General features: G+C 35.1%; 2 protein-coding genes across 3 annotated transcripts in view; one reads left to right on the forward strand and one right to left on the reverse strand.

Moving 5' to 3' along the window:
• The first annotated feature begins 1,427 nt into the window (after positions 1-1,427).
• Positions 1,428-23,526, forward strand: LOC125029507 (centromere/kinetochore protein zw10 homolog). Of its 2 annotated transcripts, none has more exons than XM_047619436.1 (16): positions 1,428-1,484; positions 9,612-9,662; positions 9,795-10,009; positions 10,330-10,509; positions 10,936-11,055; positions 11,342-11,547; positions 12,015-12,144; positions 12,748-12,837; positions 13,210-13,345; positions 13,504-13,679; positions 17,763-17,854; positions 18,021-18,196; positions 18,599-18,808; positions 20,429-20,566; positions 20,748-20,881; positions 21,611-23,526. In XM_047619436.1, the coding sequence occupies exons 2-16, from the start codon at positions 9,629-9,631 to the stop codon at positions 21,845-21,847; spliced, it is 2,274 nt and encodes a 757-aa protein (XP_047475392.1). In that variant the 5' UTR covers positions 1,428-1,484; positions 9,612-9,628; the 3' UTR covers positions 21,848-23,526. The 2 variants fall into 2 exon arrangements, with proteins under 2 accessions (XP_047475392.1, XP_047475393.1); XM_047619437.1 differs by lacking the exon at positions 1,428-1,484 and adding an exon at positions 1,886-1,909.
• A 673-nt stretch (positions 23,527-24,199) lies between these two features.
• Positions 24,200-27,500, reverse strand: part of LOC125029508 (60S ribosomal protein L12-like) — a 7,533-nt gene continuing 4,232 nt past the window's right edge. Inside the window, exons 4-5 of the mRNA XM_047619438.1 lie at positions 24,900-25,149; positions 24,200-24,230 (exon numbers count right to left, since the gene is read on the reverse strand). Of these exons, the coding sequence (XP_047475394.1) occupies positions 24,934-25,149 (216 nt within the window). The 3' untranslated portion in view covers positions 24,200-24,230; positions 24,900-24,933. The remainder of the gene's footprint in view (positions 24,231-24,899; positions 25,150-27,500) is intronic.

Genomic DNA, 27,500 nt, shown 5'->3' on the forward strand with positions numbered 1-27,500 from the left:
GTGTGTGTGTGTGTGTGTATGTATGTATGTATATGTATGTCTATATATGTACACACATATATATATATATATATATATATATATATATATATATATGTATATATATATGTACAAATATAGACATACATATACGTACACACACACACACACATACACACACACACACACACACACACACACACATATATATATATATGTATGTGTGTGTGTGTGCGAGCGCGCGTGCGTGTGTGTGTACGTGTGTGGACACACACACACACACATATATATATATACATATATATGTATATATATATGCATTTGTGTGTGTGTGTGTGTGTGTGTGTGTGTTTGTTTGTGTGTGTGTGTGTGTGTGTGTGTGTGTGTGTGTGTGTGTGTGTGTGTGTGTGTGTGTGTGTGTGTTTGTGTGTGTGTGTTTGTACACACACACAAACACTACTATATATGTATGTATATATATGTATACACACACACATACGTGTATACACACACACACACACACACACACACACACACACATATATATATATATATATATATATATATTTACACACACACACACACACACACACACACACACATATGTATATAAATAAATATATATATATATATATATATATATATATGTATATATAATGTAATGGAAGTAGTAATCAAGATATGATAGCAATATTTCAGGGAATATATTGAGTGCAGGTAATAACTCTATTTAGACCTAATTTATCCATCTTAAAGCATTAATCTCTAAGTGACTCTACTCATCATGTAATACACCATACTTTCCAGTAAATTATGACCCAGTTTAATACAATATCTGTTAGATGACCTCGAGTCTTCGTTAAGAGAGTTGGGCTGTTCTCTGTCAAATGATCTCTGGCCAAGTTAATCCTTAACTCATATCATCTCTCAGCGCCTTCTTATAATACAAATCAGTACAGCTTTATCTACATTCCTTTTTTTATCTTTGACCTCGCCTCAGTTCTCGTAGTTCTTGTGTGTTATCACTTGTAGGGCAGCATTTTGATAGTGTCTCATATTAGATAATAGCAAGATATGTAAAATGATTTGGTTTCTCATTTGAATATTATTTCACATTAAAGTAATGTATGTTTTAGATTTTCAGTGAAAGTTGGTGACGCCATAGTCGTTAGATACATGACTACGATAAAAAAAAAAAAGCCTGCGTGGAGGAACCACATACACACGCACACACACAAAACATATTCAGCCTGAATTTAACATTGTGTTCTTGCTGATTCTTGCCTAGTGAATGTTCACACACACAACAGTTAGGGATCTCAATGGATTTCATGTACAAGAAAATCGCTTTTGCATTCTTACGAAGCTAATAAAAAGGACGTATAGTTTTCCGCTATTCAAAATCTCCCGCCACGTCACCAGAACCACCTGGCGGACGAATCTCAAACCACAACTTGATTTGTTTTGGCGCGTCGGAACAGCTGATCGGCGGATTCGGATTAGGGGTAATATTTTTATGTTATTTGAGCTCGTGCAGGTATTTATGGTTGGTTGGGGAGATTGTGAAAGTAATAGCTTGTGTTAAAAAACACATATAGCATGGTTGTCGTAGATTAAGTGATGCTGGTATTGAGGACAGATGGTAGAATGCATGGTAGTTCGTTATGTTAACATTTGAAACAATGTAAATAAACTTGATTCAGGTATATTCGCTTACCTTTCCAGTCAATATATTTTATTTTAAGTCGTAAATATGTTCTTGAAAACGTCTATGTGATTTTACACATTTTCCGGCTTCAGTTGAAGTCGAAGGGGAAAAGTAGGCAGACTGTCACACGCCCACATGAGGCTGAGAGAGAGGCCTGTGTCGCTCGCGGTGGAAATTAGACGTAATAGCAGACAAGCTTTTCATTTCTGCTCTGAGATTTCGGTAACGTTTAAGTTTCAAGCAGTCATCCAACCTTGCAATTTTTTTTCAATTATTTAGGATGCATCATGCGTGAATCCCATATTTTCCCTTGTAAATGATGTAAATAAAAAAAAAAATAATAAAAAAAGGTAATTGTTTATGAAGTGAAAACACTTCTCTGAGACATTGTCCTTATTTCTACAGTCATTCCCATGAACCCACAAGCATTGCTATATGAACCAAAAGTCTATCAAATTCAGGGGCTCTCCTCCTGGATTCCCACCTGATTGTGACCTCCTGAGGCTGCTGCCATAGAATTACTCTCTGGACAGCGTTTGTTGCAGGCTATTTTCTTCATTTGTGTCAGTAGATTTCCCCTATCTTAAAGCAGTCAATATGTAAATGGATTCCAAAGTGTTACGAGTTACAGACCTTCTTTTATTATCAACTTGCTGAAGATGAAAAGGGTTTTAGTTTTTATCGTTTACTTTGTACCATATAGCTGTGTGAAACTGAAGCTATAACATTTATATTGCCAATTGTTTTCGGCGTATATCATTTCAGATGTTGTTATTTATATATATTAAAAACACTAACCTTCCTTTTAGAAGGTTATTCAGGAAAGTGTGATTTGAACTTGCTTTTATTGATGTTCTAGTAGAGTAGGCCACTAGCCTATGGGCCGGTTATCATGATTGCTATATCAGAGGCCAGCAAATAGTCATCAATATATAGGCTAGGGAATGATAAGGGAGGATGCCAAAAATGATCTCTCTGGTATTTTCATGATCAATATGCAAATTTAAAGCCATTCATATTGTTCAATAACATGACAATAACTATATATTATTTGTTTAAAGTAGTTATGTAGTACTTTGTTGGGCTACACTGTGTAGTACTGGGCTGTCCACAGCCCAGTACTACAGCTCAAACAGCTCAAACCCCACCTATAAAGAGGTGGGGTTTGAGAAATAATCATTACAGTTGACTAATTATTTATTACATATAATTATTGATAATTGTATCTTTAATTATAAATTACTCTAAATGACATTATAAAACATATGACAATATTTTCTTTCATTTAATATATGAACCCTCCCAATTAGAGGTTAATTTCCATCCAGTCTCAGGCTCAATTGGATTCAAGTGTAGGGTGCTATACATTGGTGCATATCATGCCTGACCCTGGCTCATCTCATGGATTATGCAATTCTACAGAAATTTGGGTTGATGAAGAAAGCTTTCTTTCCCTTCTTAATCCTTGACATACAGATTTTATGCAGAGAAATGCAGGTATTATATGTAATAAGTCAGAATTTGAGTATAAAAATTTGAACTTTGGATATTATGGGGTGTGGCTGATGAAAGCTTATCAGGCAGTAGCAGATGAACAAGTTCACACTGCTGTGTTCTATTTATATAAAAAAGAACAGAAAAAATCCAGCCAGTTTTTCACAGGATGTCTACAATTACTGGGCTGCAAAATAGGTCAAAAGTTAACTGACATTCATAGGATGTTAGCGGATAAAATATATTACATCACTTGAGATATATACTTCTTTAATGACTGCATCAAGATAGAGCAAACCAAAGGACAGTGTCATAGAGGAAAAGACCTCACTCACTTATATATGAAATAATCTGCACAGAGACTAAGTCCAACCTAACCTTGCCTTGCAATAAACAACTCAGAAATGCCTGTAACATATGATTATCCTTCTCTGTTAGTTTTTGATAAAGAGGCTAAAAAGAGGATTTAGGCCTATTTTTGAGGTGCTATTTGACCTCAGTGAATGCAGCCAGGGCCAAACAAGTGCACATTTGTCCACAATTCTGTACAACTTACAGTACGGATGCATGCAAATGACATGAATATTGCCTCGCGTGGGTCCCCCAGCAGCAGGCAGTCACTGGTATAGCTACGGCCAGGAAATAGATTGTTTTTCATTTGATGACACCCATCTTAGATAGGTCAAGAAAGCCCAAGAGATTTTTTTTTTATTAACAATAATAATGAAAATGAATAGTGATTTCAAAATGAATGGAGTTCATTTCCATCATCAAGACCCACAAATTGCAAACAAAAATATTTTCTTTGGGAAGAAAACATGTAATTGTATAGGGCCATTACCTGTATATAACCTGGCCTGGCTCTTAACACTCCTGGGTGAAGCCACAAGGTTAGGAAGGTTTTTAGTTTATATAATTGTTTTTGAATTCCAAGGAGTGTCCTCAAGCTTGTTGGCTGGAGTCATGGACTCCTTTAACCCAATTGGCATGTATCGCAAGAATACAAGCCATACCCACTGTAATGCAAGTTTATTTATTGTATTTACACATAGATGGCTCTACATATGGTTAGTTACCAAGAAGTCAGTTATCAGTCCTACCTGTCTCACCTGTTTACCCTTTTCCTCAACTTTTGGAATGGGTCTTTTTCATAATTTCATTGTCTTAAATGTTATTGAGATTTTAATAATTTAATAATTGTAACATCAATAACAATAATAACAGTATCAATATCAACTGTATTTAATTGAAAAACACATTTTCCCGCCAATTCAAGGAATGTCACTAGGGGCTATTGATAGACTCCTTGCTGGCTGAGCACATGTGGAGCCATCTGTATGTAACAAAATTCACAAAATACGGGGACAGAACATAAATCTGGGGCAGTTGGGTTAATAAACAGTTACCCACTTGAAAATAGTTTTTATTAGGGATTTTTATGCTAATAGATAATAAGAGTAATAACATTAACACAATGAGAATGTGTTCTGAGTTAACATAGCATAGAAAGAGTTAACCAAAAATTAATGGATATAATATTGTTGAATCTGGTTGCTTCACTGTCATCGCTACGCCCAATATACAGGCATTAGGCTTGAGCAGCCACTCTGATGGGTGTACTGCTTGTAGGTGGGGCACACACATGTAGTGACAAAACTCTGTCTCTCCCCTTTGCAATGTTGTTTTCTTTTTTTTCCATTTTATGTCTATTTTTGTTATTTGATTTGCTTTATCCTGATGGTAATAGATTGTTTTCCTTTCACAGAATTCATATCGTCTCTCTAGGTAGTGGAATAATAATAACAATAAGCAACATTTAGTTATTTGTGTAATTGTGTTATTTTTATTTTTCTGTAATATTAAATTTTCTGTAACACAACCTGTGCCATTGGGATTAGAGACTGATAGGTTTCACTTCTGGCCTATCTTTGAAGCCATTTCAGTATGATGTAAGGAGAATGTACATGATTAGAAACTGAGACTGACTACCTTACTTTTTTCTTTCTTTCTTTCTTTCTTTCTTCTTAATACAAATATTTTATAAGCAGGTCAAAGTATGTATTTTGCAATGTAACTTGCAGATTGCAGAAAACATGCAGTGGGAAGACCCACAATATATATATATATATATATATATATATATATATATATTTTTTTTTTTTTTTTTTGGGGGGGTATGAAGAGACAATATGTGATACATATGTGATACAGGATTTTCATATTCATTCTTAGCAACTTTCAAAACATGGTTTAGAGATTTTTATCTGTATCAACAATTGTGATAATAAAATGCCACTGAAACCTGTTGGGAGTAAATATTCACACAGTAGTATTACTGTGGGTAGACATTAAATAGTGTATAGCATTAACTGAAAGATTTCGTAGGTTGCTACCTACCTATCTGCTGGAAAGAATTGGTATCCTAATCACTTATTGCACGAAAGAGCTTCAAATCCTGAAACACTAGATCTGTACTTAGGTGTTGTAGCCCACTAATCCACGGAGTCACTGAGTGAAAGCAAAAAAATTAGCAATTTCTCATAGATTATGGTTTTCAGTTATATCTTATTATGCCAAGAAAGAAATGGAATTTGCAATAGAATTCAAAGGATAGTTCTTCATTGCATGTATAATTAAAGTTAGCCCAATTGAGAGCCCCCTTTTGAAATGGAGAGAAACTCGTATCAAAATTCCTGGTTTGTTCCTCATGTTACAAACATTCTTTGCGTACCTGATTAATTCTTTGGAACAAACAGTTATGTTAGTTGCATAGTTAGCAAATGCCACCAGTAGATACCTTAATAGAAGATAAGGGTCACTGAAGTTTTGTTTATTTAAGTAACAATCCTCTCATTTTCATATAGATATCATGCAATCAACTTCTTTGGTGGAAAAATATGCAAAAAATTATGTTTGAATGAATATTGGTAAATTGGTAAAGGATAGAGTATATTATGAAAAAAAACATCATCATCATCATCATCATCATTATATTATTATTGCTAATATTATTATTGTTAATATTATTTTTATTCATAGTATTATTATTGTTATTAATATTATTTTTTTTTTATTATTATTGTTAGACTATTGTTATTATACTTTTTTTTTTATCATAATAATTACTAGTAGGATCTGTGGAAATTCAGTAAAGAGGAGAGGGGGGAAGTACTCATTCCCTCTCACCCTCCTTCTCCTCCTAATTTTTGCCTCCTCTCTCCCTTTTTCTTTCCCTCTCCCTCTCCTTTTGCTGTCCTGCTCTGCCACCCTATCACTCCCAAGTCATCTTAAATACTGTCCTCCCCTCTCACTTTAAGCCCTATGTCTGCCCCTCCCACTTCCCTGTTCTTCCTCCTTGATATTTCTCCACCTCCTTTGCTCCCTTATCTCCTTCCTTCCTCAAGTCCACAGACTCATGGAATACGATAACAGGCACAAAATGTAAGAGTAACAAGCAAATAGACAAATGAAACACAAGCCAAAGTGTAGTATGATGATAATGATAATGATATTTATTTTTGTTTATTTCTTTAATTATTATTATTACAGTTATTGTTATTATAATAATAATAATAATATTATTATTATTAGTAGTATTAGTATTATTATTATTAGTATTATTATTGTAGTTGTTGTCATTGTCATTGTTATTGTTATTATTATTATTATATTATTATTATTATTATTATTATTATTATTATTATTATTATTATTGTTATTGTTATCATTATTGTTATTGCTATTATTATTGTTTGTTTTATTACTGTTATTATTAGTAGTAGTAGTATTATTAGTAGTATTTGTATTGTTATTGGTATTGTTATTATTATTATTATTATTATATTTGTTATTATTATTATATTCTGTTATTATTATTATTGCTGTTATTATTATTATTGATAATATTATTATTATTATTATTATTATTATTATTATTATTATTATTATTATTGTTAATATTATCATTATTACTATCATCATCATCATTATCATTATTACCCCCAATCCCTTGCCTATTGTTGTCGTGGGGGGGGCTTAGGAGGCGAAGACTGGGACCCAGTGATGGGGAACTCCCTGTCTTGGGACTCAACCCTTGACTCAAGTAATTCCATTTCCTAAGGTGTGAGAGCCATGCAGAAAGGATGAAAGGCTGACTTTGTGCCAGTCCTGAACAGCCTGAGGGTGCCATGGGTATGGTATTCCCCTGTTTTAGTTGTCTAGCCTTTACCCCTCAAGGGGACCCTGAGGGGTGGACTGTTTCTCTCCCCAACATACTCCAGGCTTACCATGGCCAATAATGAAGATGTTAAACCCTTAATAAGGGCAATGAGGCTTGTTCCTTCATCAATTCAAACTCTCCCAATTCCCCGACCCCAGGCTCTCCGTTGACCACAGCTCCGAACATTATTACCCCTTCCTCAATCCCTAATTGTACATTATCCATCTAAGTCAACACTCAATCTCTATGAGACATTCCTACTCTCCCAACATGCTCAACTTCATCACCTCTACCCACACAACTTTCTTCATCAACTACCCTATATTCCCTTACTACTTTACAGCCTTATTGTCCACCTCTCCATAATACTACCTCTCTCAACATTAATCCCTTTTCTACATGCCCCTGTTCTTCTACTAACCCTATCTCTACAAATATCTTAAATACTCTATTTAGCCCAGCCAAATGGGACCGATTTTTTGTTATCCCTCCCACAGCTCCCTACTCTGACAACACTCTTCTCTTCCAGCAATGTCTCCAAAAACAAGTAGGCAAAGTCTCTTTCTATAGCTGACCTGATTGTTCCCATCTTGTCACAGTAACATCTGAAAACCATTCAATAGCATTATCAAATCTAACTGATCTCTCTGGTAACCCCATTCCTACAGAACCTCATCCAACCCTTGATACTTGCACCGGAACTGTCTATCTCCCTAGCAAACAGCCCTGTCTATACCAGAAATTGGTCAGACTGTGGAGAGGACTTACTTGCCTCCCTCACGGACTATGATACGATATCAGTACAGTGCTACTCCATTCCTCCCAGAGGTCATCGTAAGAACCCCACTAACATTGCCAAAATTACTTTCCTTAGACATGACCTTCCCTTTAATGTTTACATTGGTGGAGAATCCCTTCCTGACCATATCAACCTCCTCCCTGTCAGTACCAAAATTGTTGGTGTTTAGGACGTCCTCCCAACATTGCAATTCCACCTGGTCATACTCGATTAAACTGCTCTGCACAGTCACACACATGTACCAACTGTGGTGGCCCCCATAATGTAACTTATGGGGTGGCAACTCTCAGATTCAGACTTGGACTCTATGTGAAGCCTCCCTCTATACCCTCTATCACTTCCACTCCCTCCTGGATACACATGTGAATCCCATATGTCACAACTATGCCCTTCCCCAGATCCTCCACCTCCTGATACCCCTCCTGATACACCACCTCCCCCCTCTCATTCCTTATCTCACCCCCTAGCTCCTTTCCCTTCAAATTCTCCAACACACATTATAACCGTTATCACTCATAGATCAACTAAAGTATAGCTCTCCTACAGTGGAATATTCACGGTTTCTGTGCTCACAGACCTGACCTTCGTCATATTCTTCTCGTTCTGACAATCTCCTTAGATGCATACATATCCTTCACTTAATCTAACTCCTTTACCTAACCCAACCTTAACACATTCACTCATCAACTCCTTTGCCCAGCTTTAACCTTTTCAATATTAATCTATATAGATGACGTATAGCAACTAACCACTAACTCAACAGCCTTTAACTACCCTTTCCTATACCTTCCTATATTGCTACATGGCCTTAGATGTCTAGCACATTTTTTTTTGCTTTTAACCATTAAATATCGTCATCGTCATCGTCATCGTCATCGTCATCGTCATCGTCATCGTCATCGTCATCGTCATTGTCATCGTCATCGTCATCGTCATCAATCATTATTATCATTATTATTGTTATTATTATTATCACTTATTATTATTATTACTTATTATTTTTGTTATTATTATTATTATTATTATTATTATTATTATTATTATTATTATTATTATTATTACTATGGTATTTCTAGTAATATTATTGATGTTATTGTTATTATTTATATATTGTTTTTGTTATTATCATTATTATTATTGTTACTGCCAATAATATTTTGATCATCATTGTTGTTATTGTCATTATCATTATTATCATTATCATTTTCATTGTTGTTGCAGTTATTGGTGGTGTTCTTATTTTCTGTTATGATTGTATTATTAGACACACTTTGTCACTGATAGGACATTTTTCCAGGAGCAGAGATAATTTTAGTCTTTTATGGATATTTTAGTGTTCTAATAATATATTGATGAAAGACATGATAGTATACTCTTTTTAATTTATTTAATTTAATTTTTTATTTTTTCAGAGTAAGAACCAAGCAAGATGTCTCTGGTTGCTGATGTAATAGCATCAGTTAGTAAGTATCTCTGTGAATTCTTTTAGTTTGGGGTATTTATTTCAGATCTCTTTATAGTGTCAAATACATATTTATTCTGCCTAATTTTATATTAATTTTCATGATATACAAAAATGAAATTAATTTTTCCAGGAAGCAAAAGTGGTGAGAAAGCAGGGAAGCCTGGAACAGGTCAGTTGGAGGAGTTAGTAAAACGCGCAGAAGAGGCACGCGAAGCAGTATGCCAGACACTTGGATCCCGATATGACTCTTTGGCAATGGTTGTTCATGACACTGCACATCTGCATCATCGTGTTGCGAATGCTTTAGAGGATCTTACAAGTCTGCACAACTCTATTGAACAAGAGGTGATGATGAAGTACAACAGGTTGCAAAGGAATTTCTATAAGTCCTGTTATAAATCTAATTTGAATTATTACATTATCTTTGTTAAGTTAAAGCTACTACAATGAATATCTTCCATGTCAGTAATAGCAACAGAAGCTAACTTTCTGGTATTTCCATAAAAGAACAGTGCTTTCAAGGCTAAGCTTACATCTTTGCCTTGCAGTAAAAAAAGATTTTCTTTTTGTAACAAATAAGCTGATATAATCCTAAAGGGATTAGAATTAATAGTTTGATAGATTATCAGCATCAAATACTTATGTACCTTACTTTCCTGATTAAGGTGGTGTATGGTTTAGAAGGCAGTGTAGGTGAGGTTGGGGGTGTGGTAAGGAGATGGAGGGAGGTGGTTGGTGGCTTGGAAGCTGCCTCCACTCTCTTGACCATACACACACTGCTTGATGAGGCTCACCAGGCTGAATTGGAGTATGAATTTTTGAAAACTGCTGAAAATTTAGCAAAGGTATGTTTTGTCTTTTAAATTTTATTAGCATTTTTTTAAAGAAGCTGACTAATGTTAATTATGGGTTGATTTTTTTTATCCGGAAAAACAAAATACCTGTATATACAATCATTTAGACATATTTAAATTATTATTTTCTATACCATGTAATTTCTTTCTCAAACCTTTGCTTATTGTCTTAAAGTTGGGGTTTACCATAGATTTTTTATTTATGTTATCTGTACATACAGAGTCTCAAAATTACTATTAGTGCTGTCCACTACTCAGAGATATTATACATGAAGTAACATAGAATGCCCATATATACAGTGCTGCATATATTAAAATGTCTTAATATTTATTACACCTGTGCTAATATACTGAATTGGTTTAAATGACCAAAATGTAAACTTCAAGTAATTCTTAATATTCTCACCTGTTTGAAAGGTTGAGAAACTCCTAGAGGATGCATCTGAGAAGGATCTAGAGGGTCAGCTTGACCTTCTAAGTAGTCTACAGGAGGATATGCTGGTCAGAAGGACACAGTTGGTTTATACCATTGGTGAGGTAAGACTCTGATCCTTTTTGAATTGACTAAAGGGCCTACAAGTGATGTAAGTGGTTTGACCATGAAAAAGGCTGGAATCAAATTTTGTAGAATTGGAGAGAAAAGCTATTTTTTCTTTCTCTTATACCTTCTTTATTATAACTGTTGTAAAGTTGAAATAACTTGTTAAGACTAATCATAATGACTTTAATGGAAAATAATAATTTTTGCTTGAATTGGCATTTTTTATGCATTTTACCTATTTATGTAATAACTATAGAATGGATGCATTTCATTTCATGGCAGGTCTGGAGTGAAACCGTGACCTGGGAAGAGGAGCGTCTGGGAGATGGTTCCAGATCAGTCACTTTGGTAGTGCAAGCAGTGAAATTTGAGTCAAAAGAGGATGGGTTACATAAACTCCAGCAAATGTTGGGTGCATTGCACATGTTGGGAGAACTCCAGCGTCGTGTCACAGCCCTTGGCAAGAATCTCATGAATCACATTTTCAAGTATGATGTTTACTGATCTTGTTTAAATTTCTTATTTTAAAGAAATCTGTATTTTCAGAAACTAATATGCTTCACCTCTATTAGATATGCTTGTGCTTTTTGAAATGTGATGCCCATAAGAGGAATCCTTACCCTTTTAAAAGACAACTGGTCTTTGTTATTATAAGAAATTTAGCTTTTCCTTTATGCAGTTACAAATTATATGAAATCATTTAGCTAGAAAGAGTCAACACCCCTCCATGGATTTCAGTGGGAATAATATCTAAGTGTGTTTGCTATACTGCTATTACACTAACTGGGTATGGTAGCCATGTTCCCCATATATATAGAATCAACTAGTCCATATCATTCATTAAACTTTTCAAAATAGTTATTAAAGAAATACAATTATGCAGTATTTTGTATCAAGGTTCTGCTATATTAGTATCGTGTAGTTTATGACACTAACACCTTTTATGAATTATCAGGCCTATAATAAATGATGCAGCTAAGGTGAAAGCCACTGATAGAAGTGATGGATATTCTGTCCAGGTCACATTACCTGCAAACCCTAAGGAAAAGGCACCTGCATCCACAGTGTTTGTTCATCTCACTCAGGTTTGTTATTTTCTTTCACAAAAGTTTAGTTCAAAATGTCAAAAAGTGGTTCTCTGTAATGCCTAAATATTTTATACTGACAGACAATCTTTGAGTTAAGAAGAAAAGTTTTGAAATTGTTTTTGCAATATGTGTTATTAGCGGTGCTATTACATGGAGAAGTTTTGATTAGTTATCAAAATTGAAAAAAGGACATTTGCAGTTGAATATATATTTCAGACCTGTATAGAATCTTTGGGGCACTGCTGAATTTCCATATTAGCTTTAGCTTGTCCAGATTAACAGTATAGCTTACTGCTGTCCAGTTGTATATTGGTATAACAATACTGACCTGTAATTTAAAGGCATAAGGCAAAGGTGCAATTAATTTGCTCCCTGTGCTTGAGCTATATTGTGTGGTTGGGAATATAAAATGCACAGTTACTGGCTTTAGATTTATTGAAGAGGATATATACCAAATATATTTTTTATCGTGGCTAAAGTGAAAATCTGTTTTGATACTTAATTTCTTTGTTGTAAAGATATTCTATTGGATGTAAGTTAAATAGGAGTCTGTGTAACAGAAGTATATATTTATTTTTAAAATTGTATTAACACCCTTAGGTATTACGGATCCTTCATAGTGCACTCTTGTGTGTAAACATTCAAGCAGATGAGGGTGAAATTTCACTTATGCAGCTTCTGGGTAAACAGGTAAGATTTGCTATATTTGTAACCACCACATATTTTATAGGCACAGTAAACATGCTGGAATTGAGATTCTCTATGTTTACAAAATCTGATCCAAATGAAATAAAAAAAATTCTGTAATTGAAATTGGCTGGAACAAAAGTGTATTAAGCAGTATTTATGATTTTTTGTTATTATTTTCATTGCTACCTGTGCATCATACAAATTTATAAAAAACTAGGAGGGTAAATGAATGAGAAGATATATCATATATTTCAGTTATTAGACATTTTGTGAGCCATTTACCATTTCATTGTTAATTTTGTAAAATATACAACTACTGTACCATAAGCTTCTTCTAGAGTTATATGGTTTATGAGATTCCTTTCTCTACAGCTGGGACAGGAGTTTACAGAAGTGCTTATTAAAGACTGCTTGGCTGAGGCAGTGCCTTGTAGTAGAGCCCAGCTGGAGGATTATGAGGAGGTCAAGCGTGACACTCAGAAATTCCAGGATTTCCTTATTGAAATTGGTAGGTGGTGCTATCAGTGTATACTTAAGAATAGAGGATTAGCCCATCTCCAATTGCATTTTTAATTCCTAAGCAAATATCTGATTATAGTAGTGATGGTTGGAAAACACTCAAATATGGAGCAATACAAATATTAATTATGATGATATTTTCTTCAGGATTTTATGGACCTGATAACAAGTCCATCATAGAGTATGCAGCAAATGTAGATGTTGTCTTCAGTAACAAGGCTTGTGCACACTTGTTGGAGCGGGCCAGAGAGCTTATGACTCGGCCTGTTCATGTCACCGTCAGTGTTACCCCGCTGGAACCTGAGGGTCCCATCATTATTCAGGTACATTTGATGTATTTACTAAAATAATTTTTCTTAGAAGGGTAGAAATTATAGGCTGGAATATTTTGCAATTGAAGCTTATTGTGAACTTTTGAAAAAGACTTTCTTATGTGGGGAAGATGAAAGAGAGCATTATGATTTTTTAAAAGCCTTCATGGGAGACCTCCGACTATATAAATAGTACATGAGACTCTCCCTGGACCTGCAGTGCCTCAAAGATGGCAGGCTGACATCATTCAGGATGAGGTTCAGGGTCGAGCCAGTGTCTGGGTTGTTGCCAAAAAAGAATTGGCAGAGTGACATCAGGTTTGTTTTTATAACTTTATTAATGATTATAATGTCCATAATAATAATAACCGCATCAATATTAGGAGGAAAGATGAAGTCAGATGAGGTCATGATTTCTACTAATTGACTAATTGGTGACTGAGTGCTTGTGGGTCCATTTATGTGTAGAGACAATTCACCAAACAAAACTTCAATGATTATTAAATTTTCCTGGTGGCATACGAATAGGTTTGTGAAAGTTTGAACTTTGAATTTTAAAAATATTTTAGAGACTGATAACATTCTTTGGTTAAAAGTTGAATATTAAGGAATTTTGTAATCTGTGCCATTTTAACTGTGCCATTTTAACACTGTATTAACTTTCTCACATAAGCTCAAGAATACCCTTTCCAACATTGAATAAAGAAAGTGATTATGGCTTGCCCTATTCCACTTAAGTAAAGTGAAAAATATAAGTATCATAAACATAAGAATTTTTTTCATATTTACAAAAATACATAATTTTGGATAGCTAGATTAATATTTTAAAAATTGGTATGGCCAAGTCCAGAACACAGTCTTTGTAAATAAAGTGAGACCACTCCCATCTTCATTGGCAAAAATTATGCTGGGCAAGGTCAGAAAAGCAGCCCACATTTAATTTTGAAAAGAGAGAATTTTTTTTTTTTTTTTTTTTATCATAATTAAGACTATAATGAATACTAATAGTGAATTCTAGTTATCCATTTACTCTGATGTATTATATTTGATACTAACTCATAAAGGTTTGAATAATACTATAATTATAATAATTTTACCATTTGATTTAGATTTTGAAATTGGATTATAGATTGGCAGGAATGTTGAATTAACAGCACTTACAGAGTTCAGTTATGCCTTACATGATTATTGTAATGCAAAAAGATTTCTCAAATTTTAGGGTAATATAACAATGCAGTGATAGTAATGAATCCTGTTGGCTCCAGTTGCTTCATAACAATCACATGGTCCAAAATATGGGCATTACGCTTACATGAGTGGCCGCTCTGATGGGTGCGCTGCTTGTAGGCTAGGCACATGATGTGCAATGACAAGATTCTATGCCTCCCCTTTGCAATGGTATTGTCTCTTTTTAAGCATAAGTGTTTTTAGCCTTTTTTTTTTTGCCAATTTCCAATGCCCATATTGGTCATTTGATTTATCTAGATGGTAATATACTACTTTCCATTCACACACACCATATCATCACTTTGGCCCTTAAGCCAAATTTGTTCATGATGATTAGGATTGTAAGGGTTAAGTTTCAATAAGATTTTCTTGTAAGTAAGTTCTGTTACAGTCTATAGTATCCTCAAAAGCAGTGTGTCATGTATTTTGGTCATGCCGTGGAAGAATCAATACAGCGATGAATTTCAGCTAATTAGGCATGATTCATTAAATTTGTTGCACATATTGCAGAACTGGAACATTCCACCTGTAAAACAAATATCATTAAGTAGATAACATCTTGCAACATACTCGACTTATAGACTTTTACTACATAAGGCCATTGTTTATATATAAGTTGATATACCAATATTTAGTGATAAAAGCAATAGTTTAGTTTAGGGGCTTCTTTTTTTTTTATTCATAGAGTAAGTAGTTCTTGCAAGGAAATGCATCACTATAATGCTAATATACAATATCAGATAATCATTTGTCTCTGTCAGTTGTTCTGTGGTCCAAATCTTTATGCTTGGCTTATTTGAATCTCCCAGCTCTTGGCTTGTAGGTCCTTCCCACATGAGCACTCATGCAGTATCAAGACTCGTTGTCTCCTCTTTGTAATGTTGTTATCTTGTGCTGTAAAAGTGTTTTTACTTTTTTGGCATTTTCCAAGGTCTATATTTGGCATTTGTTATGCTTTATCATTGTGGTAAAAGATTTTGTTCCTTGATGAGACTCATTATTATCTCTAGGTAGTCTACAACTCCATGCAAGAACAATAAGTAACATGTGTTATTTTTGTGATTAAAAATGTTTTTGCATTCAGATTTCTGAAACATACCCTGCACCTCTGATCATGGTGGGCAGGAGTAGGTTCCTGAGTATGGGAATAGTGTTCTCTCAAATCCCTCAGTGATGGTACTATAAATCTCTCGGCATTATAAACTCCGGTGATTTGAGGCAACCATCCAGCCGCATGGAGTGAGAGTTCACTACATGTAGCAGAACTTCCTGCTTGATGCTTTCTAGTGTGTTGTCATGAATATAGCCATATCTGGTAGATCAAGTAGTTTGTTATGATGGCTATACACGTGATCATGACGGCTATACACGTGATCCAGCAGTGACGGGTTAAGCCAGTGCTCTTCCAAGTATGGCCTGTGGATGATACATTCCACACTGGTTTACCCCATAATGCAAGAGCCCTCCCTTTCTAAATATCCATTGAGTTTAATCTTACTCTAGAAGCTTTGTGCTCTTATGATGAGTCATTCCCATGGCCCCAGCCAGCCTTCCGCCAAATTTTTCATGATGGCACATTCTGGTCCTTTGCCAAATCTTTTGATGATACATTTTTGATGTATGGAAGAGCTTCCACAAGTGTAAGGTTGAGACTATTTTAGGTTCTCAAAAAGATATTCACCCTTCTTTCTCTGTTGATTAATGGATCTAATAACATAAAAGCTACATCAGTGAAAGAGGCAGTAGGAACTTATTAAGAATTTAATAGGAATTATGTTAGGGAATTTCAGTATCAGTAGGTCTGTCCAATCAGTGTACAATAAATCATTCTCTTCAGGAAAAGAGATATGTCATTTACTACAAACTGCTATTGGTTGATAATTTGATTTTGTAGTCTTAATTTTTCAGCTTGCGTACTGTTATGCCTACAATCCTTTTAATTATCACTGTTTAGCATTTTTTAGAGAGACAATCAAAGTGTCTATATATCACCATAAATCAAATACTGTATGTACTAATGTAACACTCCTTCAAGAAATGAATTTATCATTTCATTAATTTCACATTATTCACTGCTATGTCACATTGTCCTTACAATTTCTAGTACTTTCATTCTGTAACTATTATGTTTTGCTCTCCAACCAATATTAATGTTTCATTCAGGTACCTCAAAATTTCTTTCAGATGTATGGTGTCAGAGAATGGTGGAACTCGGAATATTTAAGTTATGATTATTGTGATATGACACCATTGCATCTATAGGAGGTCATAAGGTTGCAGCAACCATTAATTTCAACATTCGTTTCTAGCCATTAGCTATAATATATTCTTCACCTACATGATTGTTTATAACATACACAAATATTAATGGTGATTTGATAAAGGAACTGAAAGGACAATATCAAACTTGGGTGAGGGGAATGTTGACCCGTTTTTGGTATTGATGGTGATCACCCTGTTCTATGGTCTGTCAGAGATAAGGGCCAGAAATTCTACTATGTTCAAATATGTATGCACATTAATTTTGAATACATAAATATGTTTATTTTTATCACACTGCGCTTTGTCTCCAGTGAATGTACAAACCACTTGTGCCTGAATAAGTGCAATATACCTTGATTGATTTATTTGTTTGTTTATTTATTTTATTTATTATACATATATTTATTTTCATAATATTTATCATCTTAATTGTTTGCATTGTCAGTATTCTACATATCTAGGAAATATATTTGAATGTGATTCTCTTCATATATTTGACCTGTTTCAAAGGAATAAATAGCAAGGAAGTATTTTTGTGATAGATGCTTTCACAATGTGAAGGGGTTTGCAAATTACGGCTGTTAATTGGTAATGTTTCTATCATAGGATGAAACTGGTAAGAAATTAGAGAAGAGCAGTATGAGGCTGGAGAAACTTCTTGCAGCAAAGACATTCAACCTTCCAAAATGTCAGATCAGGTATGCATTGATGAATAATTTGTTGAAAAAAAAGTCTCTGATTTCTTTTTTTGGGGGGATTGATGCATACTTTCACCTGACATTTCCTTAAAAGCATTATAGTTCATTGAAACATGATTCAGGTCTTGGTATTACCAAATAATCAATGTTTTTGCACAATTTTCAGTGCCTCTGTCTGTGAACTTGTTGAACTAATATATGAGACAATGGAAGAGGCTTGTACCAGTGCTCCACCCTATGCAGGGAGGTTGTTCTATACTGTGCGCAACATCCTGATGCTCTACTGCCAGGTTGTCCCAACTGCCCATGCACATGCCCTTGCTACCTTGCCACAACAGGCAGGTGAGTTTTGATGTCAGACAATTATTTATGCTGTTATTTATGTAATGTTGAGTGACCTTTTGTATTACAGTAAACTTCTATGGCAGATATCTTTGCTTATTTATTTTTTAATTGTTTTATTTACACTATTTTCTAGTCACTTAAGTGGTTTGTTGAATGTTTTGTGTATGTTCTAAAATATCTTAATTTTTAATATCTTAAGCAGTGAAAGATGTAATGGCTTTATGATGTAAAATACTACATTTCTGTTTTTTCTTTCCCATTGTATTTCAAAATGAGGGCTGAAAAAAAAAATTATTGGACAAATTATATCAATTGTTAGAGAATATATTTGTTGAATAACTCTTTACAGTGATAGCTCTTTCCCTAAGATTAGCAATTTCTTTTCTTGTATGTTCTCAGCTATCATACACAACAACAGCATGTATTTAGCACATCATGCCCTCCTGTTGGGACATCAGTACAAGCACAGACTTCCACAAGCCCTGCGAGACAATACCATTACTACAGTTGACCTTGCTCAGCAGCTCAGAAGAATGGCAACTTCCACATTCTTGAAAGCAATGCAGTGGCATCGTGCATCAATAATTGATACCTTAAGAGAGTCTGCAGGTAAGTCACATACCAAATTTTTTATTGATAGGAACTGAGGCCTTATGTCAGGGATCACCCCTACCTTGGGCCACAGCATGCTGCTCAACCAATTTTGTATAGTCATTTCTTCTCCCTTCTTCTCTTCCTCAGTCCCTTCTGCCCACATCTTAAGTTGTAAAAGTCTGTGCTGAAATGATGAAAGGCTGCCTTGAGTCAGTCCTGAATGGCTTTGGGGAACCATGGACATGATATTTCCTTGGTTAATTGTCTAGTCCTTACCCATTGTGGTGGACCCAGAGGGGTGAACCATTTCTCTTCCCCACATATTCTAGGCTCACAATGGGCAATAATGAAGATTTTGTACTCTTATTAGGGGCCATTGAAGCTTGCCCCCTCATCAACTATCTTACCTGAATTTGGCTTCTCTGGTTTTCTGACCCCTGCCTCACCTTTGATTATGGCCCTGACCATTACTATTACTATCTCCTCCTCAATGCTTGCAGTCAGTTTGATCCAATCCATTCCGAATAATCTATCCTGTCAATGTCCAAAATGCTGGCGTTTTGATCACCCTGCCAAGCACTGATGCCCTCTATGTGCCCAACCAGGTCATGACTGTTCAAATTGCTCTGTACAATCACGTACATGTGCCAGTTGTGGTGGCTCCCATAATGTATTTTATAGGAACTGCCCTTCCTACAAGTTCAAGTCTGAGGCAGCAGTTCTCAGATTCAAATTAGGCCTCACTCCACATGAGGTTAGACAGAAAGCATGCCGAAAAAGTTTTTCGTTTGCTACTTATTCCAATACTGTCTTTTGCTCCCCTCCTCTCCTCTCTTCCCAAGATGTTTCAGCATCTCCCCCAGAATCTTCTACCTCTCCTCCCTCTGTCTACCAGTCAAATTATTTTGCCATTCTGAATCCAGTGTGTACCTCTCCTGCACAATTTACCTGTCACACCAGGCAATCTAAATATTCCATCCCATCTTCTCTTACCACATCCTCTCCTACATCCATCTCTTCCTCTGCTCCACAGACATCTTTCTGCTCTTCTACTCCTCATAAGGAAAACTTTTGTTTCTCAGACATCTCCACCCTATTCCCCTCCTCTCTTGAGAATATCTAAAACTTCCTATACATGACCCAAGAAAATGCTCCTCTTGTATTACCCTTCAGTCTCTCTACTCCCAAGCGCTCAATATTCAAAGTAACTGCCGACATCCAGCCTCCTCCTCCTCATGTTCCCCCTATCTCTCTTCCTCCAACTCTCTCCCAAACACTCCATCCTCTGTTTCTTCATCTGTACCATCCCCTCTTCTTTCCCCATTATTGATGTTAAACATTTATTTATTGTAACCATTAACCATTGTTAACAAAAATTAAGGACATAGGTCCCTAAGATCAAATGTACATGTTCTCTGTAATATTTTGTTACACTATTGTTTTGATTACCTGTTTTGTGTATTTTATTATGATAATTAGTACTATTAGTGTTATGATTTTTTATAGTTGTTGTTATCATTGTTGTTGTTATTAGATGATGGTGATGATTTGATGATGGTGATGATTTGATGATGATAATGCTTATATTAGTATTATTGTTGCTACTACAATATTATTAATGCCTCCCACAAACAGGCTTAGATATGATTGGATGTGACACTAGTGCCGTGAACAAAGCAGAGCAGGGTATGCGACAGTGTTTGCACCAGCTGCAGTTACTTCATCGTGTGTGGCAACATGTTCTTCCGCATACAGTCTACACAAAGTCCATGAGTATGAAGTTTACAGTAACCTGTACTGATTAATTAATCAGTGGGTGGTTTTAATTAGTGATGTTTAAAAAGAAATTGAGTTGGAACTGATTATCTGCATCTTATGAATGTTTTGGTAATAATTTTCTTGTTGATTACTTGAATTAAGTAACAAAAAACAGTAAGATGAAACTCTTTGACAGGCACACTAGTAGGATCTGTGGTAGAAGAAGTAGTTATCAGAGTGGTGGGTCTGGAAGATATATCTGCAGATTCAGCTCTTGCCCTCATCAACCTCCTCAACCTTCTTAAGGACAACATACCTCCCCTCTTCCAGGTAATGTCATTACTTTATTATTGTTGTGGTTGTTACTGTGCAATAATGATGGTTAGGCTGTATAAGAAATGTATAACTGGTTCTTTTAACTTTCACTTGTTATTCACTGTGATTTGTGTGTATTTACCATGCTGACCACATGTTACAGTCTGTTGAGGTGAGGAAGAGTACATCATGAATTATTCTTACAATCATTCTTCAACTACAAACTTATAGTTTATTTAATTTATGTTTTATTTTGATCTCATGCATATACGATATATGCATAATTTTTTTAAGGTAAATTTTTTCTTTGCTTCCACCTCACCCATTATTAGTATTATTATTATTAATTTTTTTTTTTATTTATTTATTTATTTATTTATTTATTTATTTATTTTCATTTTTAGATATGATTTCATCTCCCCAGTTCTTCCCCAATTCATCATGCTTTGCTTTTATACTAATCCCTACTCATACATTACATTGTAATATTCTTTTAACTGTTCCTGTATAATCATTTTGTCCATTTCTGCACAACTAATTACCTATATGTTCTATCAGTGATTTATTATTTCCCTGCACAACTCGTGGTGGTATTCTTTATCAGCACCCATGATTGTTATCTGTTTTGTGATTAGTTTTATATAATGTATGATATATAAGAGAAACAGAAAATAAAACATGAATTATTACAATCATATGAAAATCATTAGAGAATAACATTTTCAATTTCTTTGGTCATTAAAGGTTGAAGGTGAAGCCAAGACTAACCCAGGAGACGTTATAAGGCATGTTCGACTCTGGGGGAAATTCTGTGAACTCATTGTCATCTTGGGAGCCAGCTTACATGACATCTTAGACAGATGGTCTGATGGAAAAGGCCCTCTGGCACATGAATTCACTCCAGATGAAGCAAAACAACTCATCAGAGCTCTCTTCCAAAACACTAGTCGAAGAGCACAGGTCTTGGCAAGCATCAAGTGATTCTTTTTGCTTGTGTTGCTGATAGACCTTGATCCTAGGAGATATTTGTTAGCAGATATGGTTGGAGCATGAAAATAATACAGACTTTATAGGATATATTTATATCTTTTTCTTTCCTTCTTTAATATTACCTTGCTTTTTTTTATTAAATTATTTCTGGGACAAGTATAGCTACTATCCATGTATTTTTTATAGGCAATACTTTTGTATGATTATATTAATTATGTTTGTTATTCTTTATTCACTTATATATATGCATGTATGCTTTAATAAAATGTCCCAGTGGCTAAATTTGTGCCTTTAACATACCTGTGATAATATGATTGGCTGAGTAACAGATATGAGTGGAATAACAAATGTACAACAAATAAAGTTTTGCTTACACAAAAAAAATATTTTCATTATGGAATAAATGATAGGTATTACCTTATTTGGATCTCTTGGGATGGCTGTAATTAACTAGAATTTTTAATATATGCTCTCATGTCCAGTAGATTTTAATGCACTCTTGAAGGAATTAATTCTATAGTCTTTTCATAGTATCAGCTATGAGGATATTACTTTCATGATAGTTCCCCCCTAATCTTTTGCTCGTTGTTGGGGGGGGGGGGGGGCTTAGGAGAGGGAGATGGGCCCAATGTAGGGTGTCACCCCTAGCTTGGATTTCAGCCCTCGCCTCAACTAACTTTGCATGGTCTTCTCCCCCTTTCCTTAACTTTTCTTCTTTATCATCCCCTTCTTCTGTGCACTTCCTAAGGTGTGAGAGTTGTGCTGAAAGGATGAAATGCTGGTTTTGTGTCAGTTATGAACAGCCTCCAGGAGCCATGGGCATAGTATTCCCTTGGTTAATTGTCTAGCCCTTACCCCTCATGGGAACCCTGAGGGTTCCCTTTTGCAGTCATTCTGATTGTTCATGGCTTGTGCACTATCTACCCTGACTGACCTCATAGGTAAACCTATTCCTGCCCAACCTCACTCCTCCCTTAATACTTGTACTGGAAATATTTCCATCTCTTGAACTGATTGTCCTGTCTACAAGGGCTGTCAGATTGTGAAAAACGACTTGCTGGCATGCCTTGCCTACACCAATATTGCCAAGAATAGCTTTCATAGACATGACTTCCTCCATGAAGTTTATATTGGTGGAGTGTCCTGCCCATATTAACCTCTTCCCCGTCAATGTCAGAAATGTTGGCGTTTTGACCACCCAGCCAAACACTGTCGCTCCACAGCCTGCTGCCCTCTTTGTGCCCAAACTGGTCATAACAGTTCAATTTGCTCTCTTCAGTTGCAAACATATGCTCCCGTAATGTATTTTATAGAAGCTGCCCTACCTACAAGCACGAATTTGAGGTTGCAGTTTTCAGATTCAGACTAGGCCTTACTCTACGTGAGGCCAGACAAGTATGCCTAAGAGGTTTTTCTCTTCCTACCTATTCGAAAATTGTACTTCATTCTGCTCCCCTCCCCTCTTCTCAAGAAGTCTCAGCATCTCTTCCAGTATCTCTTTTTTCTACCCTAAACCAACCTATCTCTACTACCTCTCCCCCAGTCAAATTCCTTTTCCAGTCTAAATCCAGATACTCCAATCTCTACCGCTTCCTAGTGCCTACCCCTCCCCCTCCCCCTCCTCACTCTACCTGTCACACCAGACAACCGAAACATTCCACTCCATCTCCTACCTCATCCTCTCCTACACCCACCTCTTCCTCTGCTCCTCGGACATCTATTCCCTCTTCTCCTTCACATAAGAAAACCTTTTTTTTCAGACCTCCCCACCCAACTCCCCTCTAGAAACTCTTGAAGACATCCAGAAGTTCATAAGCATGACCCAAGAGAATGATCCACTCCTTCATCCACCCTCTATTCTCTTTAGTTGCTCTACATTCAAAGTATCTGCCGATATCCATTCTCCTCCTCAAATCCCCATTGTATTATATTTGCTCCCCCTCTGTACCCTTTTCACTAATATTCTATCCCACAGCGTTCTACAACCGTTGACATCTAACACATCTTATCCGGGACAATAACTCATTTCTGCTCTTTTTGCCATAATACTTTACCATAGTGCTATATGACCTTTGATGTCTTGCACATTTATTTCTTCTAACCATTAAGTATTCATGATAGTTATTATGTTATTAGTAATTATTAGTAACCAGTAACTAGAAAATTATACTAATATATTTCATAATTTTTCATTGTATTGAAATTATTCTTCCATATTTTTGTGATAAAGTTTTAGATGTCTGACCAAGGCAAAATGCATAAAGTTGTTTTTTAATCTACCTTTTCTGTCTTTTTTTTTGTCTAGGTCAAGGTGAGCTTTGAAAAGGTAAACAATAAACAGTGTAAATTCTTTTCTTTATTGTAATATTTATATCTGAAAACAGAAAATATGGCATGAATAGTAACTGATTCTATCAACCTACTAGAGTATAGAATGATTTTTTATCGAGGTTTTCTCCTCGGTGGCAAGAGGAACTGGCTTAGTTAAAAATAGAAGATTTATATTTCAGAGCAGAATCATGACAATGTATCAGATATTCAGATCTTAACTTATACCTTATTTAGCTAATGGGGGGGGAAGAGCTAGATTTGACCCACCGCTTGGTAGAATGACTTACTGACTTTTGAAAAAATAGTATCAAATAACTAAAATATTTTAGGGAAGTTTCCTACACATGCATATAATTTCAGAGTTTGACTTTCTTTGTTATACTGGTTAAGCACATGGAAAAATGTGCTTTATAAATTGCTGAGTAAATTGTTACTTTGAAATAAAAGGTTTGAGTTAGCTGAGGAGTTCCATGATTGCCCATGTGGGTGGATGGGTTGCCAACCCCTACCAAAAAAGTCTGTTGCTTTCGAGTGTGCTTTTGATGCTGCTGAGTCCTTTTATAAGGAAACATGTTAGATAAATACTGATAAAAACACCAGAAGTATAATGCTACTCCTTATGAATTGTTTCACTGATACAAAGACATTTATAAACTTTGAGAAGGACCCCATATCAGACTTTCAAAGAGCAGCAGTCAAAGCAACAGGTTACCTTTAAATCCTTGAAAGCTGCAGCATGGAGGCGGTCACTCGTCTGGGACTTGAATCTCCCCAGACTGTATGGCTTCCTGGACCTCCAGAGGACTTTTATGATCGATGGAACAGCCAACGCTCCTGGCTGTGCCCAGGATCTCATACACTGTTCCCACAAACTGCTTGGCCATGGAGCGTGGTCTCATAATGCGGGCAATGTTGAATACCTCCTCGAGGCTCACGCTGCCATTGTGCTTCACGTGTTTTACCTGAAGGACAGCAGTGCATGAATGGTCTTGAATTTAACTGAGGTATCTTACATACCCACACACACACAAACCTATATATATATATATATATATATATATATATATATACATATATATATATATATTTGCATATAATATTTATATATATATATATATATATATATATATATATATTTGCATATAATATTATATATATATACATATAATATAAATATATATATATATATTTATATTATATGTATATATATAACTATATATATATATATATATATATATATATATATATATATATATATATATATATATATAATGTACCTACATGTGTGTGTGCATCTATATACATATATATATATATATATATATATATATATATATATATATATTATATTATATAGATAGATAGATAGATAGATAGATAGATAGATAGATACACATAAACACACACTCGTGTATATGTATATATATATGTATATATATACATATATATATATAATGTTACATATACATATATAAACCCAGTTCCGACACTAGCAGAGCCATCTATGTGCAGAGACATTTCACACACAAAAAAAAATGTGCACAACACTTTTCCGGCGGCATTGGGTAAAAAAAGTGAGAGAGAGAGGGGGGGATATGTATATATATACATATATATATGTATATACATATATATGTATACATGCATATATATATATATATATACATATACAAAAACATACATAAACACACACACGTGTGTATGTATATATATATATATATATATATATAAATATATATAATATATATATATAATAAATATATATATATATATATTTTATATATATATGTATATACATATGCATATATAAGTATATGTGTATATATGTATGTGTGTGTGTGTGTGTGTGTGTGTGTGTGTGTGTGTGTGTGTGTGTGTGTGTGTGTGTGTGTGTGTGTGTGTGTGTGTGTGTGTGTGTGTGTGTGTGTGTGTGTGTGTATATTCATATATATACATATATACACACATATATATATACATATACATATATATATATATATATATATGTATATATAATATAATAGTGTGTGTGTATATAAATATATATATACATATATATATTTTTTTTCAACAGCCATTCAGTCCACTGCAGGACATAGGCCTCTCATTCGCTATTGAGAGGTTATCTGGCAGTTCCATCCTTGCCTGATTGGATACCCTTCCTAATCAACCGCGGTTCGGCGCGCTAACACTCGTGCCACGGCGGCGACTTCCCCTACGACACCTGCGTTTGACTTCTCAAGGCGATATGTCGTTTCTCGTGCTCGAACCAGCAGTCGGAGCGCAGGCGTTTTTACGACTGCCGTGACGGGGAATTGAACTCGGGATCATGATAGTCGGAGTCCAGTGTATATATATGTATATATGATACACAAACACACACATGTATATATGTATATGTATATATATGAATATATATTTATAAATAAATAAATAAATATATATATACATACGTACATATACATATGTGTGTATGTATATATGTAATAATACATATATATATTATGTATATACATAATATATATGTATATATACATGCATATATATTATATGTATATATACATATATGCACATATGTAAATATGTATGTGTATATATATTCATTTATATATACATATACATATATACATGTGTGTATATATACACTTATATACATATATACATATATAAATATAAATATATATATATATATATATATATATATATATATATATATATATATATATATATATGTATATGCACACACATGTATACACACACTGTTTACAGAATCGCCTTGAGGAATTATTTAAGGAGCTTAAATGGGACGGAAAAGGTATCAAAATAGGAGACGAATACCTAAACAATCTAAGATTTGCAGATGCTATTGTTCTCTTCAGTGAATCTGCAAATGAAATCCAGCAACTAATCATCATCATCATTTGGGAACTAACGCCGGCGGGGGCGCATAACCGCATCCACCTTTCGCTTCCACCTACGAGACTCCCTCATGGCGAGTCGCCAGGCAGGGGCCCGGACCATCTCCAGTTCCTCACGACAGGTTTGATCGATCTGCCCAAGCCACGACTTCCTCGGTCGTCCCACAGGCCTCCTCCACCCATGGTTGTCTCGAACAGAGACAATCTGGTGGGCAGGGTCATCCTGCGGGAATCGAGCCAAGTGGCCGTATAGCCTGAGTTAGCGATCGCGGATTGTGCAAGTGACAGATCCTGTACCGGTTCTCACGGTGTAAACATTGGTTGGACACATGGTCCCGCCAGCTGTACCCCATGATCCGGCGTAAGAATTTGTTACAGAAGGCATCAAGACGAGA

Source organism: Penaeus chinensis, chromosome 10 (genome assembly GCF_019202785.1).
Source record: "Penaeus chinensis breed Huanghai No. 1 chromosome 10, ASM1920278v2, whole genome shotgun sequence".
Taxonomy (NCBI): domain Eukaryota; kingdom Metazoa; phylum Arthropoda; class Malacostraca; order Decapoda; family Penaeidae; genus Penaeus; species Penaeus chinensis.